This window comes from Camelus bactrianus, chromosome 21 (genome assembly GCF_048773025.1).
Source record: "Camelus bactrianus isolate YW-2024 breed Bactrian camel chromosome 21, ASM4877302v1, whole genome shotgun sequence".
In the NCBI taxonomy this organism is placed as follows: Eukaryota; Metazoa; Chordata; class Mammalia; order Artiodactyla; family Camelidae; genus Camelus; species Camelus bactrianus.
This window is the reverse complement of record NC_133559.1, coordinates 18,279,286-18,295,654: the sequence shown is the minus strand read 5'-3', so window position 1 is coordinate 18,295,654 and position 16,369 is coordinate 18,279,286. Positions and strand designations below refer to the sequence as shown.

Sequence of the window (16,369 nt, the reverse complement as noted above, 5' to 3'; positions counted from 1 at the left end):
CATTCAGTTGCCCCAGATCACTCTCCACTGCCCAAAAGACGTTATAAAGGACCATGGAATCGACAGAAACAGGCTACACTAACCAAAGAGAGAAGAAAACGGGGAAACGGGGTCCAACTGGTCTTGATAATAGCCAGCTGGACTGTCACGGCTGCTTTACCAGGCTCTAGTTCTACTAATCTGATTCTACCACACTCTTAAAAAAGAACTGGCTGAAAGAGCACAGATAGGTATTTTAAGTTCTAATCACAAGTACGACCAGCACCGAAAGAAATCACATACTTCTTATTCGACAGGGACACTTCAGTACTTATTCTTTTTCCAATATTTTATTTCTTCTTCAGGGAAACGATCTGTTGCTTTCCTTACCAGTTTAATGTTTAAAAGAGCCCAAAGCTGACTCCCAACTTCCATAACTGCAGTTTGTTGTCCACTATCCAAAGCTTCCCCAGCAGAACTACACACAGTAAGCAAAGCAGAGAGCACCGTGTTCTAAAGGGGGAGAGACAGGGAGAGGACCGAGTTCGGATACCAGTCTATAGATGCTGGAGCCAATTACCTGGAGGTTATGAGTTACTTATAACTCTTCATAAAACCCATACAGAATTATATTTCTAAGACCCAAAGCCATCTTTTCAGCTATTTCCTTAGTACATGTATATTTTTGCTAAAACCAGTTTTCCTTACACACAGAAACATTAGCTTCATTTTTCTAAATAAACATTCATTTTCCCTTTTAAAAGTTTGAAAATTTAATGAAATGGAAACAGCATCATGTTTTAATAAATAGGCTTGTAGCAAATGGTCAGTATGGTCAGGCTAATTTTATAATATTCATCAACTAAAACTTTTTTTTTTTACATTATGCTTAGCAATCTTTTAAAGTTATGTTATTATTGCTATTGTTTTATAATTAATCTTTAAAATTTCTCAGCAACTCTGCATTCAATAAGCAAATATTTTATTTAAGAAGTACACTATCTAGAGTTTGAAACTAAAAACAATCTTTCTTGGATTCACTCTCTGTATCATGTCTCTGGCCAGGAATGGGGTTGGCTGGGGTGTAGTTCGAGTAAAGGGAGGCCACATGAGAATGTAATGATCAGTAACTTTGTCTTTAATCTGTTATACTTCAACAAACACATTTAAATTTATGTAATTACCATACTGCTTTTAATTTATGATTTACCTATTTTCTTTTACAAATAAACAGGTTAAATGACCTGCTGAACTGAAGTCTTGGTTACAGAGTGAAGATATATTAAATTTTAGAAAATAGGTGCTTTTATCTGATACAAAAGACTTTGTCTTTACTACAGAAATTCGTGCACAATAAGGCAAAATCTGAACAATCTCACCTACTCCTACCTAGGCATTTAACAGCTTTTCCAAAATACACATTAAAAATTTAATTTCTTTTTGATATATGTAAATGTTTTAAATTATCTTGATGATTAAGGTCAAGGTCCATTATGTAACAGAGTATCAGAACATTTATACTCAGTATAGAAACAGAAGCCCTGAGAAAACTCTGAACTTTAATTTAAAATTGCAAATAGGCCCCTAGCCCCTTGAATGCCCTGTCCCCATCCTCACTTGATTTTTTCCTACTTATAACACACTGATACGTATATACATATATATATGTGTGTATGTGTGTGTATATATATATATATATATATATATAAAACTTCTCTGTCCACAGCTAAGCTAGAATGTAAGTCCATGAGAATAGGAATTTTTGTTTGTTTAGTTCCCTGATATATCCCCGATGCCTCAGACAGAAGTTGGCACGTTCGAGCACTCAAATTATGCTAAATGAATGAATGGATAAAAGAATGAGCAAATAAATACTCAACTACGTGTACTATATTCAGTCAGTTTTTAAAAACTTTTTTTTTAACTGATATGGAATAAAAAGAAATTCATCTTATTTTAGTAAGGAACATTCTAAACAGAAAGGTACATAAAGGCTCAGAACAGGTTTGCATAAAATAAAGGCTGTACAGTAAATAGAAGAATCGTTTCTGCCTAACCTGGAGATATGTCAGCAAAAATACTACCAATAAAGTATTTTGTGTGTTTCATGATGTTCCAATGTGTCTTGGGTTACAGACACCCTCCCCCAAATATAATTTACATCCATCAAGATAATAATAGTATGTTTCTCATAGACTCTTTTACAATGTAGAGATCTGAAACTCTTGCTAGATTCTAACCTAAGGGTACGACTGTGTCTATCTGTTTAACAACACAGCCCCAGAAACTTAAACAGTGCTTAATAAACAGCTACTGAATGAATCAAAGCCATCAAAGTTTTCTTACCAGAGACTCCAGCTCCCCCACAGTGCGACTGCTGCCTAGCCACTCCCTGCACTGCGCGGTGCACACCCTGCTGACCTCGCGGGCAGTCTGTCGCCTAAGATCAGCAGGTAATGCCTGAAAGGAAATGTACTGCCACAGAAGCAGATTTCCTGGTTCTTTCGGGGAAAATTTCTGGATAAACTCCACCTGAAATGAATTGTTACAGAAACAAGAGCAACATAAGACAGTCTAATGAATGGATACACCAAAGCTAAGTATTAGCTTCTATGTTCAGTATTTTGAAAAAGTTTTTAACGGAACAGCAATATCACAAGGTACCAGACCAAGGTAGCTTAAACAAACACGCACTATTATTTTTGTTGTTGTTGCACTGATCTCCAAAATGAAAAACAGGTTAATGGAGCATGATACAAATGCATTAAGAAATGTTAAACAATGTACTTCACTATTAGTGATGTCAGCTATTTCACGTGGTCCTACCCAAGAAGCCTATTATTTTCCTAAGAATTTGTGTACTCACCACCTTGTTCAGTTAAGTCAAAAGTAATATTTCAAAATATGCCAAGACTCATTCAGCCAACCTTTGTGGCTTACTACCCAGCTGACTATGGTTAAGAACTTAAAGAAGCAAAGGTCACAGGATCAGTTTTCCACTGGCCCAGCCAGCTCTGCTTTTAGACAACATATAAAACTCATTCACAAATGTTCAGAACAGTACAGTTAGCAAATCCATTCTATCACTGAAGTAATTCAAAGTGCCTCCAGGTTAACAGAAAAACAGTACTGTTTAAAAAAAAAAAAAAAAAGGCTCCAACAGATTAGACAAAAATGGAAAACAAAAGTTCTAAAAAATCAGTTAAAATGTGAAATTAGTTTCTGGTGAAAAAACAGCAAAAACAGTGGTGCACTTAGTTACTAATTTAGGTATAATCCACTAGGAAGTACAGTAATGTAATTTTTTTTTTTTAATCTGGAAATAAGTTTATTTCTCTTGAGTGAATACCCAAGAGTTTATTTCTGGGTTGTATGGTAAGGTAAAGGTGTATTTTACTTCATAAGAAGTTGCCAAGTTGTTTTCCATATTATCTCTTTGCCTTCCCACCAGCAATGTGTGAGAGTTTCAGTTGCTCAGCATCTTTGCCAGCAGTCTTGAAAAAAAATTTTCAGATGTTCCAATTGGCATGTAGTGATACCTTATTGTGGGTTTTTTTTTAACTTTTTTTATTGAGTTATAGTCATTTTACAATTTGTGTCAAATTCCAGTGTAGAGCACAATTTTTCAGTTACACATGAACATATATATATTCATTGTCACATTTTTTTTTGCTGTGAGCTACCATAAGATCTTGTATATATTTCCCTGTGCTATACAGTATGATCTGTTTATCTATTCTAGTAATGTAATTTTTTAAAGTAGAATAATTCAGTTTACAATATCCAAAATCTACTTGTTGAATGAAAATTTTCCCTGTATCAGAAACAAACACAGACTCATAGACATAGAATACAAACTTGTGGTTGCCAGTGGGGAGAGGGGTGGGAAAGGACAGACTGGGAGTACGAAATTTGTAGATACTGACAGGTATATATAGAACAGACAAACAAGATTATACTGCATAGCACAGGGAAATATATACAAGATCTTGTGGTAGCTCAGGGTGAAAAAGAATGTGACAATGAATATATGTATGTTCATGTATGACTGAAAAATTGTGCTCTACACTGGAAATTGACACAACATTGTAAACTGACTATAACTCAATAAAATTAAATTTAAAAAAAGGAAGCAAACAAAACCCCCCACTATATTAAATTTCACAGAGAAACTCTTCTACATTATATATTTCACTTATATTTGAATTTTATTTTGTTTGCAGAAAATATTTAGCTGTCAAAACAAGGAAGAAATCATGTGGCTATCTTTTGGGACAGCAGATAAAGCCAGAAAAATGGATCCCTTGATGAGCTATGTGTCTATTATAATAAGCAGCTTTATTCAGGAAATCAAACTGCATTAGGAAAGCCAAGAGAATTGTGCCAACTGATCAACATCAGTTCAAACAAGACCTTTCCTTCTAACCAAGTCCAGTGAGCCAGTGGGTCCCCTTGCCAAAACAGAACTATAACTCATAATGCCCTGGATAACACAAAAGGGTAGGTGTTGGCAAAATCTGTTACATACAAAGGCTAATTGATTGACTTACTATTCTGAGTTTGAAAACCTTGGCCACGGCACAATTTTCAAGATTTAAAACTGCTAGTCCTGACAGTTCACAAAAAGTGAAGCATAAGGGGATAATGTGCAGATCATTATGACTTCCCTCCTTAACATCAAGAAGAGAGAAACAGACACCACTGGGCTTAAAATGCACATAAATGTAGTCATCTTTACTTGGAAGTGGCAGCACAACCACCAGTGAGCCTAAGTCAGGCGTATTAGGTCCTTCCCCTCAGGCAACCTCCTTGTACTTTTCCCTGTTTCTATAAAATAGGAATACTTTGAACAGTTACACACCAAGAGAAATGACAGGACATTCCATCATTATTCTCCAATATTGAAATAGTAGATACATTTTAATCTCCCTATATACTTGCATTTCCCCCCCGAATTATTATGTATCACAGATACCTTTTTTTTTTTAAGTAAAACATGTCTTAAAAGAAAAATAAACTGAGCATGCCAGAAGAACTCTGGTTAGATGCTTACTTGATGTGTGTGTGTGTGTGTGTATTTTTTTTTCTTTATCTCCTCAAGGCTCACAACTGCCATCTGAGTAAGTACTAGTACTTCAATTTTAGGATTAACTAACTCTCCCAAGGACTCTCAGAACAGGGATTCAAATTTAAGTTTGCCCCTTAGTTTTAAGTTTTAGTAGAGTAACTTGACCATAGCGGGAAAAGTCAGTATTTGATAACTGAAGGCAAAAATTAAAAGCCCTCACTTATCCGTGATGTACACATCCGGCAGCCTCAATTATTTGGAAAAATTCAGAAAACTGAGAATGTAAGAGACCTCTCAACATAAACCAGAGTTTGTCTATAACAAAGCTTCTAGTTCATTTAGGCTAATTCATTCTGAATTGTATTAACCTAAAAGTTAAAATTTCACAACCCTGGGGAAAGGATTTTATCCCTATTTTATAAGTGAGAAAATTAAGGTTAAAAGGACCCTTCCTTTTCCAAATCTTACTTCTTTAGGAAGGGCATCCCAGTTAATAGGGCTTCTAGGAAGAACAATGTGCCAGGAACCAGGGGCAAGACTTTTGACAGGGGAGTAAAAGGTAGTAAAATTCTAAGAGATGTGGAGCAGACAAGCCCTCAGGAGTTTTGGAGGGAAGAACAGCAACCCTAACACGCTCTGCAGAAGGCTGGCTGCCAGCCGGGCCTGGGGTGCTCTGGCCTTGGGGACAGCGCAAGGAAGACGGCTGGCAGGTTGGTGTGGTTCCTCTGGGGCCTGGCCAACCTCTCTCGAGCAGGAGAGCAGGCATGGACTTGCGGTAAATACTCTCATCAGAAATGACTCCCAGCATTTACTAAGCACCCACCTAAGCCCGGCGCCATGCTGTGTGTTTTGTATATATTATCTCTAAGTCCTTAAAATTTTTTTCAAAATGGCTACAAAGATCTGCTGCTTTGTAGGCAGGGAAACTGAGGTTGGAAAGTATGACCTGCCCAAGGTCACAGTCAGCCAGAACTCACACCAAGGCCTGTAACACCATTCAGTTGTCCAGTGGTTCCCCAGCTTATATCCATGTCAGAATCATGTAGGAATTTAATAATACTCATAAAAACAAAGTACTGAGCCTCGTTTCATAGCTACCACTCCAAACTCACTCCATTCACAGGTTAAGGTCCAGGACACTGTATTTTTAAAAAGCTCCTACAGGAACCTCAGAGTGACCAGTCCAAAGGACTAGGCCAGGCCACGCAGGTCCCTGTGACCGGAGGATGTCCCCCGTCCTGGCAGAGCTCGTTGTCCTCACCACAGCAAACTACCGAGGTTCATCATCCTTTCTGTTTTCCTAAGTTTAATTTACTTACTGTACAAAAAAAGTTTTAAAGAAGGTATCACTAAGGGCATAAGTGATATTCTAGTTCTTCAAAATAAGTTAAAAGGGGCTGGGGATATAGAACCACTTCATTTCAAGTACCTTAAATGTATGAGAAACATGAGAAAGAAGACAGAGTTAGAACGGTCATCTGTAACTCTCAGCAAAGACAATGACAAGGACTCTCTCCTCGACCAAACTTAAGTCTGGCCCTCGTCTCAGCCAGCCTTGAACCTTGGACTTGTGTTCATCCTTTGTGGGCCTGTATTACCCAGTTTTAGCAAGAATCCTGTTAAGTCAATTCAGAAAGAACCCCTCACCCTTAGTATCTGATCACTCTGGTCTGTGTTCACCATGAACCTGTTAAGCCAGAATCACCCCCTTACTCCTGATGTTTCTTCTTAGTAATTTTTATCCACGGGCCCACCCTGCTCCTTGACCACAGATTCCCACTAGTTTATGCTGTATCAGAGTTGCGCCCAGCTCTACACTGCAGTCTTTTTCCCCTACTGCAACAGCTCCTGAATAAGATCTGTTTTGACCACTTTAACTACTAAATAGCTCTGGTTTTTCTTTAACAATAACATCTAAACCCATCTAAAAGCAATAAGCAAAGCAATCAATACAGTAAAAATTTATGTTCAGATCATGTCGACATTTAAATGTGTGTGTGTGGGGGGGGGGGTCAAAAGCCTTCAAAAGAGTCTGAATTCAATTCTCAGCAGCTGCTCAAAGACAGTGACAAAGATGACATCCTTACCTGATGAGGTGGGGCCATGAAGAAGAAGAGACGCTTCAGCAGTATTGCTAGGTTGGTGAGCTGGTAACATTCTCCAGGGCAAGACTTTATCTGGGAAGAGACCAGAGAGAGAGGAGAGACTGGTAACTTTTATATGCCAAAATATTAACAGCAGCCCTCTCTGGGGGATAAGATTATAGGTAATTTTAATTTTTAATTTGGGGTTTTCTATATTTAATGTTTTTCTCTTCCATGAACCTAGATTACTTTCATAATGAGAAAACAATTTTGACATTACATTTGAAAACAATACTTTGGAATTTCTATTTCTTATCACCACTTTGATTATAACTTTGTATGTTAATCCCTCTACTCAAAGACAATTTATGGAATCTTTTTAGACCTAACCACAAAAGTACAGATATTTACAAAAGTAAATATCTCTATTAGATGGATGCTTCACCAAAAGAGTTTATAAATTCTCACCATAATGTACTAGGAGAGCTTTTATTTAAAGGAGATGTAACACACGTAATATAAAAATCACTCTGTTTTGTACAAGACGTGTTAAGGATTTAGGGAAGTGGGTTAAGTGCTCCAGACCATTAGCCATGGAGACGTAGATGTCAGCTGTCTGGTTATGAAACATCTCACCAGATTTAGTCTACAACATCCTTAAAAGGTAAACAAGAAATATATGACACAATAACTCTACTAAAAAACAAAAGACACATGGACCCACATAAGCTCTTTATCAAAGGCCAGGACCAAAAACAAAACAAACAGGTCATGACCATCTTATATGTAATATATCAAACATCTAGGAATTTAAAAGTAAAAAAAGATCAGCATTGAAAAGATTAACATGAGCTGTCACTAAATCATATTTTCTCTTTGTATCCATTTACACATTACTTTTTTCCCCAAGAGGCACTGATCACCTTATCACATGTATCCCTCTCAAATCATCTTGACTGAAAGAGATACAACAAAACCAAGCGTCAGCTTGTCTAAGTCATATAGAGAGAGTGGGGGAGGGCAGGTAGGAGGGAGGGAGAGTAAGAACTCCTGGTCATCAACCTTTTTAAAACTTAGTTTCTACTTTGCATTCAATTCTAAATTTATCCTCAATCAACCCAGTCTTTCTTTCCCAGAACAATTAGTACAACTCCATAAAATTCTGAAAATGAGACAATTTCCCCAGTATTACACTGTTTCTAGTGTATCTTTCTCAATAGCATCAGTATTAATGCAAAGCAAAGAAACTGTCAAAATAATTTAGCTACCACATTATCTTTCCTTTTGATATTCACATTTTTTAAGATTAACATATCCCCAGGAACTGCATGGAAAGTGGGTGTTTTGACCTTTAATTGTACTCACCAGATGAGCCACTATGGTGACATGGTGGGCACAGAGTTCAGCAGTCCCATATCTGTAACATAAACAGAAGGCAATCTTCAGACTATTATTCAGAAAAGCAAGGAGATGAACTTCTATAAGGCACTAAATATTCTAAATTACAGTTATTTCCATGGCTAAAGAGTATCACAATATACAAAACTACCTTAGCAATAGGCTCCACTGACTCAAACCAAAGAAAAGAAAGAGGGAAGCTGGTTTCTAATGTAGTTCTGTGATATGAAATCAAACCATTTTCAGGGGCTCTTAAAGAATTTTCAAGACAGAATTTTTCTATAAACTTATAAGTATAAAGTCACTTACTGCCAATCACTACTATAAATCAACCCAAAACCCAAAAAAAGTAAGGATGATGTACCGAGCAAGGAAGCACCATGCATCCATAGCTAACAGAGAGGTGATCATATTAGCACTAAGCACAGCATCCAACAGAGCAGTATCCTAGAAAAACAGAAAGTTCATGAGACATTATTAATATTACATTTCTCAAAATAAAACAAAACACCATCACAGTCCAAACAACAACAGATCCTCAGTGGGAAAGCTCTACGTTCTGGTATCTGAAAGAACCCATGTTGCCACGCCCTTGACATTTATTGAGCACCTACTACATGTTAACCATTATGCTGGGCTATGGAGATTCTATGTGGTACCTCAACCACTAGGTTCCACGAGATTCTCTAAGTAGGAAGAAATCATAATACAACATGTATGACGTATATGCCTATACTTCAGTTTCACTTTAAACCAAATACAATATTTCATATATGCTGAATATTACCATGGTATTATCTTAAATGACACTGATTCTTACATAAATTCTAAGAATTCTTTCTCTAGAATTTTCTCAACATCTTTTCTAATCCAATTCCACTTAAAAAAAAAAAACACACGTTAAGCCTAGACTCCAGAGAATTAGTACTACATACTCCTGTCCACTTCTCTTTTTCTTTATGAAACTGAATTCAGTAAAACCCTATTTTCCCTCTTCTCACAAAGTCTTTCCATACCTTCCCACCCAAAATGTTTTCTCAAATATTTTAGCTAAATATGACATCTGAAAAACTATAGGACTCTAGGACCACCATGTCCTAGGATCCAACTGAATTCAAGAGTAAAATGTGCAAGCTGAGAGAATGACGTTCAAAATAAATACACATGTACTACTCTCTCACTTTCTTCTATGTATGAATCACAGCTGCAATGAAAAGAAGGCAAAGTGTAACCTCAGTTTAGCCCAGCAAGTAACAAACGTACCAGTTCAGGAAACAGTGAGGGATGAAAGGAAGTGATAAATGCACACAGATGAACACAAACGTGCTGATACAAGGTGACAGCAGCTTCAGCTTGCCCTTTACTCCTTACTCCTTGTAAACAGACAGGTAGAGAGAGTTCACCAGAACACTGCTCAAAACTGGAGAAAATGCCTTTGAGTAGAGACACCCTGCGGGGAAATGGAGAACACTGAACTCAACATCATTAACACTCTACTATTAGCAGGTGTAATAATATGACATATGGAGGGATGTTTTGGCAAAGCAAATGTCTCAGGAGGTATATATCAACACCAGTTTCCAGTATGTGTGAATATGTATCTGTAAAAATAAAATACAGTCACTGTTAGAGAAATCCCTTAAAGGAAGATTTTCCTATACATTTAAAAAATCATTTAGCAAGTGTTTATCATAGTACAGACCAATACACAGTCAAAATGCATCAAGGAACTTGAAATTTAAGTAGCTAAACTAGGTATCATATATAAAAAATTAGTATCGTTCAGACAGGGAAGGGTCATTTTAAGATGAAAATGGTTTAAGAATTCTTTACAGAGGATTTAAATAACAAATTAAAAATGGGCACAATATGAATAGGTAAAAAAGACAAAGCCTGGGTAAAAGGTAGCTGTGAATCACCAGTCTGACAGCAGCAAGGTGCACGTGTAGAAAATGAGTGAAAGGATAAGGAGCAGAAGCAGATGACGACAGCAGAGTGGGGTGGGTTTTAAATGGAAAGCTGAGGAGTTGGGACATTATGCTTTACTTATTGAGTAGAACTTACTGAGTAGGAGGGCTGGGGTTTAGGGTGAGCAGCCTGGTACTGGTACACAGAATGCCACTAAAAGAAAAGATAAAATGCTAGAGCACAGCAATAATCCAGGGAGTAAGAAACCAGAGCCTGGTGTTGGCAAGGAGGACGAACACAAGTTCAATTTCCCAGGAGGTACCTCGTAGTAGCTAAGCATTCTACTTATCAGAGCTCCTCTTTAAATGTTACTAACTACATGTACTCTACTACAATCAACGTTTATAACAGACTATTAGGCAATACCTTCTACAAAAGTGAACAAAATTAAAATATTTTTAGCACCTGTTATATAGATGTTATGTGTATTTTTATTAAGTAGCAATGTATATGAGGTCTACACAGTCACTTAATTAGAATATGTGACATAACAAAAAACTTAATTTCAAGGTCACTGTAAACAACAGGACATTCTAAACCATCATAATATAATTGCATATAAACACCACCACATTTGCTACCTGGTTGTAGCTCCTGAGACCTGGCTGTCTGCGCACCACAGGGCCTGCACAGCCTCGGGCTGCGAGGGCAGCTTGTCCATGATGACAACCAGCAGTAGACAGTGTGGAAACTGCAGTTCACACGGCAGCTCTTAAGGTGGTAAAAACACATTATGTTACAACAAATTGGTAAAAACATACGCTACACTTTTTCAGCAGAAATCTGATCGTGATATGTAGAAAAATTAGAGGCATAATTTGTTTTAAATCAGAAATATGTTCTGAGAAAAGAAAGTAAGAGAAACTTTAAGTAAAATTTTTAAAACTTAGAAAAGGAGGACTATATAAGGGAAAGCAACCCCATCTCTAACACGTCATGGTTAGTAAGAAATGATTTAACATTAAGACTGTTTCGAAGCCTACCTAATCTACTGTCCAAAACCACCTGCACAAAAGGTTGGAATGTGAGAAGCTGACTGATGAGCGGATCCAGTGTAACCAGGAAAGCACCTGCTATTTCCTCCTGTTGTGCTTTTGAAATCCTGGCAGCATAGAGGCTTGGTGGAAACTTACTAGAAAGGAAGGGAAAAAAATTCATTCATTAATAGCTATTTTCTAATTTCAGACAGAGGTTAAGTACTGCAAACTGATGTTCTTCCAGCAGTGAAAACATAAAACAGTAAGTAGCATACATTTTAATAAAACAAAATTCAAAGTACTGAATTGATACCATAATTGAAGAATCTCTGAACTACATGGCTATAATTTACAAAATTAAAAGTTTATAATCTTAGAAAAAAATGTATTTTTTGATGCATTTTAATGTTTTTGACAACGAGATCCTTAAAAAACACGATAAAGATGAATATTAAACTAGTAAAAACATATGTAAAAAGATATTTCTGATAAATTCTGGGGTAATTACTTCTATTGAAAGTTGTTGTAAAATAAGAATGCTGAATTTACTATGAATTAATACTCAGTTTCTCAGAAGAGTTTTGTAAGAACAAACTGTATATTAACACTGAAGGAAGATGCAAAGATCTTTATGGAAAATGTCTCAGTAACTGGGGTTTAAACTCAACTTCAATCAAAACCTCTGTAAAATCGGATATGTATTCAATATTTTTTGCCATGTTATTTTTAATTGTGGCAAATTTGACAGTACATGAGAAAACCTGTCTAGCAGAGAATGACAGCATTTAAAAGGATGCACTTAAGATTAACAGTTGAGGCCTCTGCAGTGTGATGGAAAAAGCACCAGTCTGTCAATTATTAGTCATGTGACTTTGGTTCACTCATTTGACCTCCCTAAGTCTCAGTTTCTTGTAACACTGAATCAGAGTTGTGAGGATTAAATTCTAAGTGAAATTATAAAGTGAAAGATGCATATAAATACAATACAGGTAATGAAACTCCACTGATTTTGAAGTACAGCTACCGAGCATCAAAGCAAGTATGTGTCTTTCACACAAATGATACACTTTTAAATTAATTTACTTGACAAATGTTTATTAAGTGCCTATGTACGCCACGTACCTTTCCAGGAGTATGTGACATAGCAGTAAAAATACACAATCAGAAAATACACAATCACTGCCTTTAAAGGCACACATTCTACTGCAGGGGGGAGCTAACGAGTGAGTGAGTAAATCAACAATATAGCAGATGTTAGTAAGTACTATGGAGGAAAAATAAAACAAGGCAAGGTGGACAGGAAATTACTGACTTTCTATTTGAAATTCTATGGAACTCTGAATGTGAGTTATTTGAGAGTTTGTGCAGAGAAGTCACATGATCTAATTTATGTTTTATCGCTCACTCTGGCTACTGCACAAAGAACAGACCAGAGCAAGGCAAGGGTGGAAGCAGAGACAGCAGGTAAGATGTTCTTTTGCAAAAATGCAGGCAAGCAAATAGTGGATGGGACTGAATGACAGACGTTCAGGGGGTGAGAAGTGGTTAGAATCTGCACATTTTACTGCATATACGTATTTATACTGAAGGCAATACTGACAGACTGACAGAATTTGCTGATGAACTAGATGAGGGGTATGAGAGCAAGAGAAATATCAAAGTCGACACATCAAAGTTGACAGCGAGGTTTCTTGGCCGAATCAATCTGAATAATCAAGATGCCACTTAAACTGAAATAAGGAAGCTACAAGAGGAGGATGGGGGTGTGTGTGTGTGTGTGTGTGTGTGTGTGTGTGTGTGTGTGTGTGTGTGTGTGTGTCGGGGGGCAGGGATGAAATGATTGTTAATGAGTTTGGCTGGGTCAATTTAAGTGCAGATGTCCTGTCTGACAGTTAGACATTAAACAGGAGAGACATAAATTTAAAGTCTTGAGACTAAATGACCACTGGGAAGAGAGGAGAGGCTGTAGGACTGAGCACCACAGCACACCCAACTTCAAGTAGCTGGAGAGAAGAGGAGGAACCTGCGAGGAGACTAAGAAGGAGCAGCCCAGAGATTCAAAAAGAACCAAGAGGGAGAGGTGTCCAGGAAACCAACAGAAGAGTCCAAACGAAAAGATTAAGTGCTGCTGACAGGCTACATAGATGAAGCCTAAAGCTGGCCACCAGATGTAGCGACAGGGAGGTCACTGATGACCTTGACAACAGCTGTTTTGGTGAAGTGCTGAAATGGAAAGCCTGACTGGAGTAGCTTCGAAAAAGAAAGCAGAGACAACTCTTTCTAGGAGCCTTGTCTTGTTGCAAACAGGTGCAGAGAAATGGGAAGGCATCTGGAGAAGAATTAAGGTCGAGAGATTTTGTTTTATATTGTTCTTAAGGTGGGAAAAGTAACAGCATGTTGACAGACTCATGAGAATGGCCCAGAAGGGACGGACGATTGATGATAAAAAGAGGGAAAAGGAACAATTGCTAGAGTAACTTCCCTCAGCATGAGAGAGAGGATGAGATCCAATGCAGAAACAGAGGCTGGCCTCGGACAGGCACACAGACGGTTCACTTGCAGGAATAAGAAAGTGACAGGGCCTAGACACAGGGGAATAGCTGCTGTGTCAGGAGTGTGGACGCTCTCTTTCGATTGCTTCCATTTTCCTCAGTGACATACAAAGTGAGGACATTAACTGACAATGAGAAATGAGGAAGTCGTGTTGGAGACATAGGATGCTGAAGAAGGGGAGGTCTGAAAGTTGTGTAGGAGACTAAATGGATTAAGGAAATGTAAGAGAGCTGCTGGATGAATGAACCGACAAATTCCTTTAGTGTCAAACTGAGGGCTCTTCTGTAATAACTGTCAATGTTAGATGTCATTTAGCCTCTATCTAAATTATGATACCCTTTCTGTAACTTCACTTTTTTTCTGAGATGGAGTTCACTGCTACTTGACTTAAATCTCATAGAAGTAAAATTAAAATTAAGAAAGATTAAAAAAAAAAAAAGTATGCCAATACAGAATACAACCTTTTTTTTTTTACCTTCAGTATTTATCATCCTACCAATCATTCATCACTTGGTTATAAGGTACTAGTTAAGAATATAAAGATAAGTAAAACTCACATGGAATCTATTATTTAAAGCCTCCATCTCCACTAATTTTAAGCAAGCAGATAAAAATTTAGTGAAATATTAAGAGAAATTATTTATTTTACTTTAAAATTATACCCACTTAACATTTGCATGGTTCAAATGGCACTATTACATTTTAATGGTCATGCAGCATTCTTCTTACCTGTGTATCTGAAGATAAAGCTGGTGTAACGTACAGCAAGAATCAGAGAGGAAAGGAAGAAATTCCTAAAATAAAGCAACTCTATTCATTCTTTGTACACAACGTGCTTTTCTTATATATATATCCTCTCACCAGAAACATGCAAAATAAAATTAAATCCTAAATGTGCCACATAGGGAAAAAAAAAAGTTTCTTGCATAAGAATAAAAAGGAGGATGAGGCTAAGCACCTAAAATTCTTTACTGTTAAACCTATCAACACAAACGCAATGAGAAGTTATCATTTATTGAGTACCTACTAGGTGCTCAGTAGACATGTAGCAAGCAACTTTACACATATTACTTTATGTAATTTTAGTCCTCTCAGAGATCTTATGACATGTTACTGTCCCCAATTCATAGACTAGAAAGCTGAAGCTAAGGTATCAAGTAACTTGACTGCGTCACATCGCTAAGACCAGCAGGGCTGGGATCCAAGGACAGTCATGACTGCTCTATCCACTATGGTTAGACTATCTCTTAGAATGTAAAAGAAATAGTTTTAATTGTACTACAAGATATAGAAAAAAAGCTTATGATTATTTTTTTAAAATTTAAGTTCCCCTGAGAGGAAAGAATTTATTTAAAAATGATATAATTAGGCACAATTTTGCCCCCTACACCCCAAGCAAATATCAGATGGGTAACTACCCATCTGAGGGCCACTGGTGCCAGGACCCTCCCACCATGTACCTCTGCCACTGAAATACACACCCTGTGAGCTGCAGGGAACCCAGTGTCAGAGCAGCCAACCCACGGTTAAGTAGCCCAGAAGCACCAACTCAAGCAGCACACCAACCAGGATGGCAATGTGTCAGCAGTCAGTGTGCCTACCATGGAATTCTGACTAATTCGATCAGAGATCCTTATCTTTTCCTCAAAAAGGAGGAAGACAAGGTCAAAAACAAATTCAACATGGATGATGGTGTTTTTAATTACTAATATTTACTACTAACAATATTTCTTTCACTGGCTGCTATGAGTACTCTCTGCTCTTCTCTCTAAATAATCTGCCTTGACAAATTATCTATTCTATTCATATATCTTCAAATACCACTTTGCCACCCTGATGACTCCCAAATATGCAAGTCTTCTTAAAATTATTATACAGTTTGAACATTTAAACTTAACCTAATTTAGAAATATGGTAGAAATAATCTATAAACAGTATCTAAAGTCAAACTGAATTATCTTCTGAAAATTGATTTGTGCTTATAGAAATAATTTTATTTATACTTGAAGAAATAATTTTTTCAGGGAATTGAATAAAACTAATAACAATGATAGCAGCAACTTAGATGACAAAACAGATGCTCAATATTTAACAACTAACAATATTAAACTAAAAACTCTACAAAATAAAGTCTTGACAAAATAACTTCAAAAGATTGTTTGGCAGAAATCATAAAAACAAGATAATTTATAATGTATTGTAGATATGACATTCACGCATTATAAAATATTAGCTTTACCTTAGTATAGTGCAAAAGGGAGTTGGCAAAGAAACGACACAATTTGAGTGTTTTCTGAAATAATCTGTAGTCAGCATTATCCTGCTCCAAAAACAAGGAAATA

The 16,369-nt window shown here is 36.9% G+C and overlaps 1 protein-coding gene across 5 annotated transcripts in view; it reads right to left on the bottom strand.

The window, feature by feature from the left end:
* FIRRM (FIGNL1 interacting regulator of recombination and mitosis) overlaps positions 1-16,369 on the bottom strand; it is a 39,419-nt gene that overhangs the window by 7,439 nt on the left and 15,611 nt on the right. For 3 of the 5 annotated variants that reach the window (XM_045515877.2, XM_045515878.2, XM_074349781.1), the window contains 11 exons: positions 16,267-16,347; positions 14,757-14,821; positions 11,481-11,629; positions 11,079-11,208; positions 10,594-10,650; positions 9,793-9,979; positions 8,894-8,976; positions 8,497-8,548; positions 7,135-7,224; positions 2,326-2,511; positions 370-492 (listed from right to left, as the gene is read on the bottom strand). In XM_045515877.2, coding sequence (XP_045371833.2) covers positions 370-492; positions 2,326-2,511; positions 7,135-7,224; positions 8,497-8,548; positions 8,894-8,976; positions 9,793-9,979; positions 10,594-10,650; positions 11,079-11,208; positions 11,481-11,629; positions 14,757-14,821; positions 16,267-16,347 — 1,203 coding nt within the window. The remainder of the gene's footprint in view (positions 1-369; positions 493-2,325; positions 2,512-7,134; positions 7,225-8,496; positions 8,549-8,893; positions 8,977-9,792; positions 9,980-10,593; positions 10,651-11,078; positions 11,209-11,480; positions 11,630-14,756; positions 14,822-16,266; positions 16,348-16,369) is intronic. The other 2 variants (XM_010953848.3, XM_010953847.3) reach the window with 2 other exon arrangements.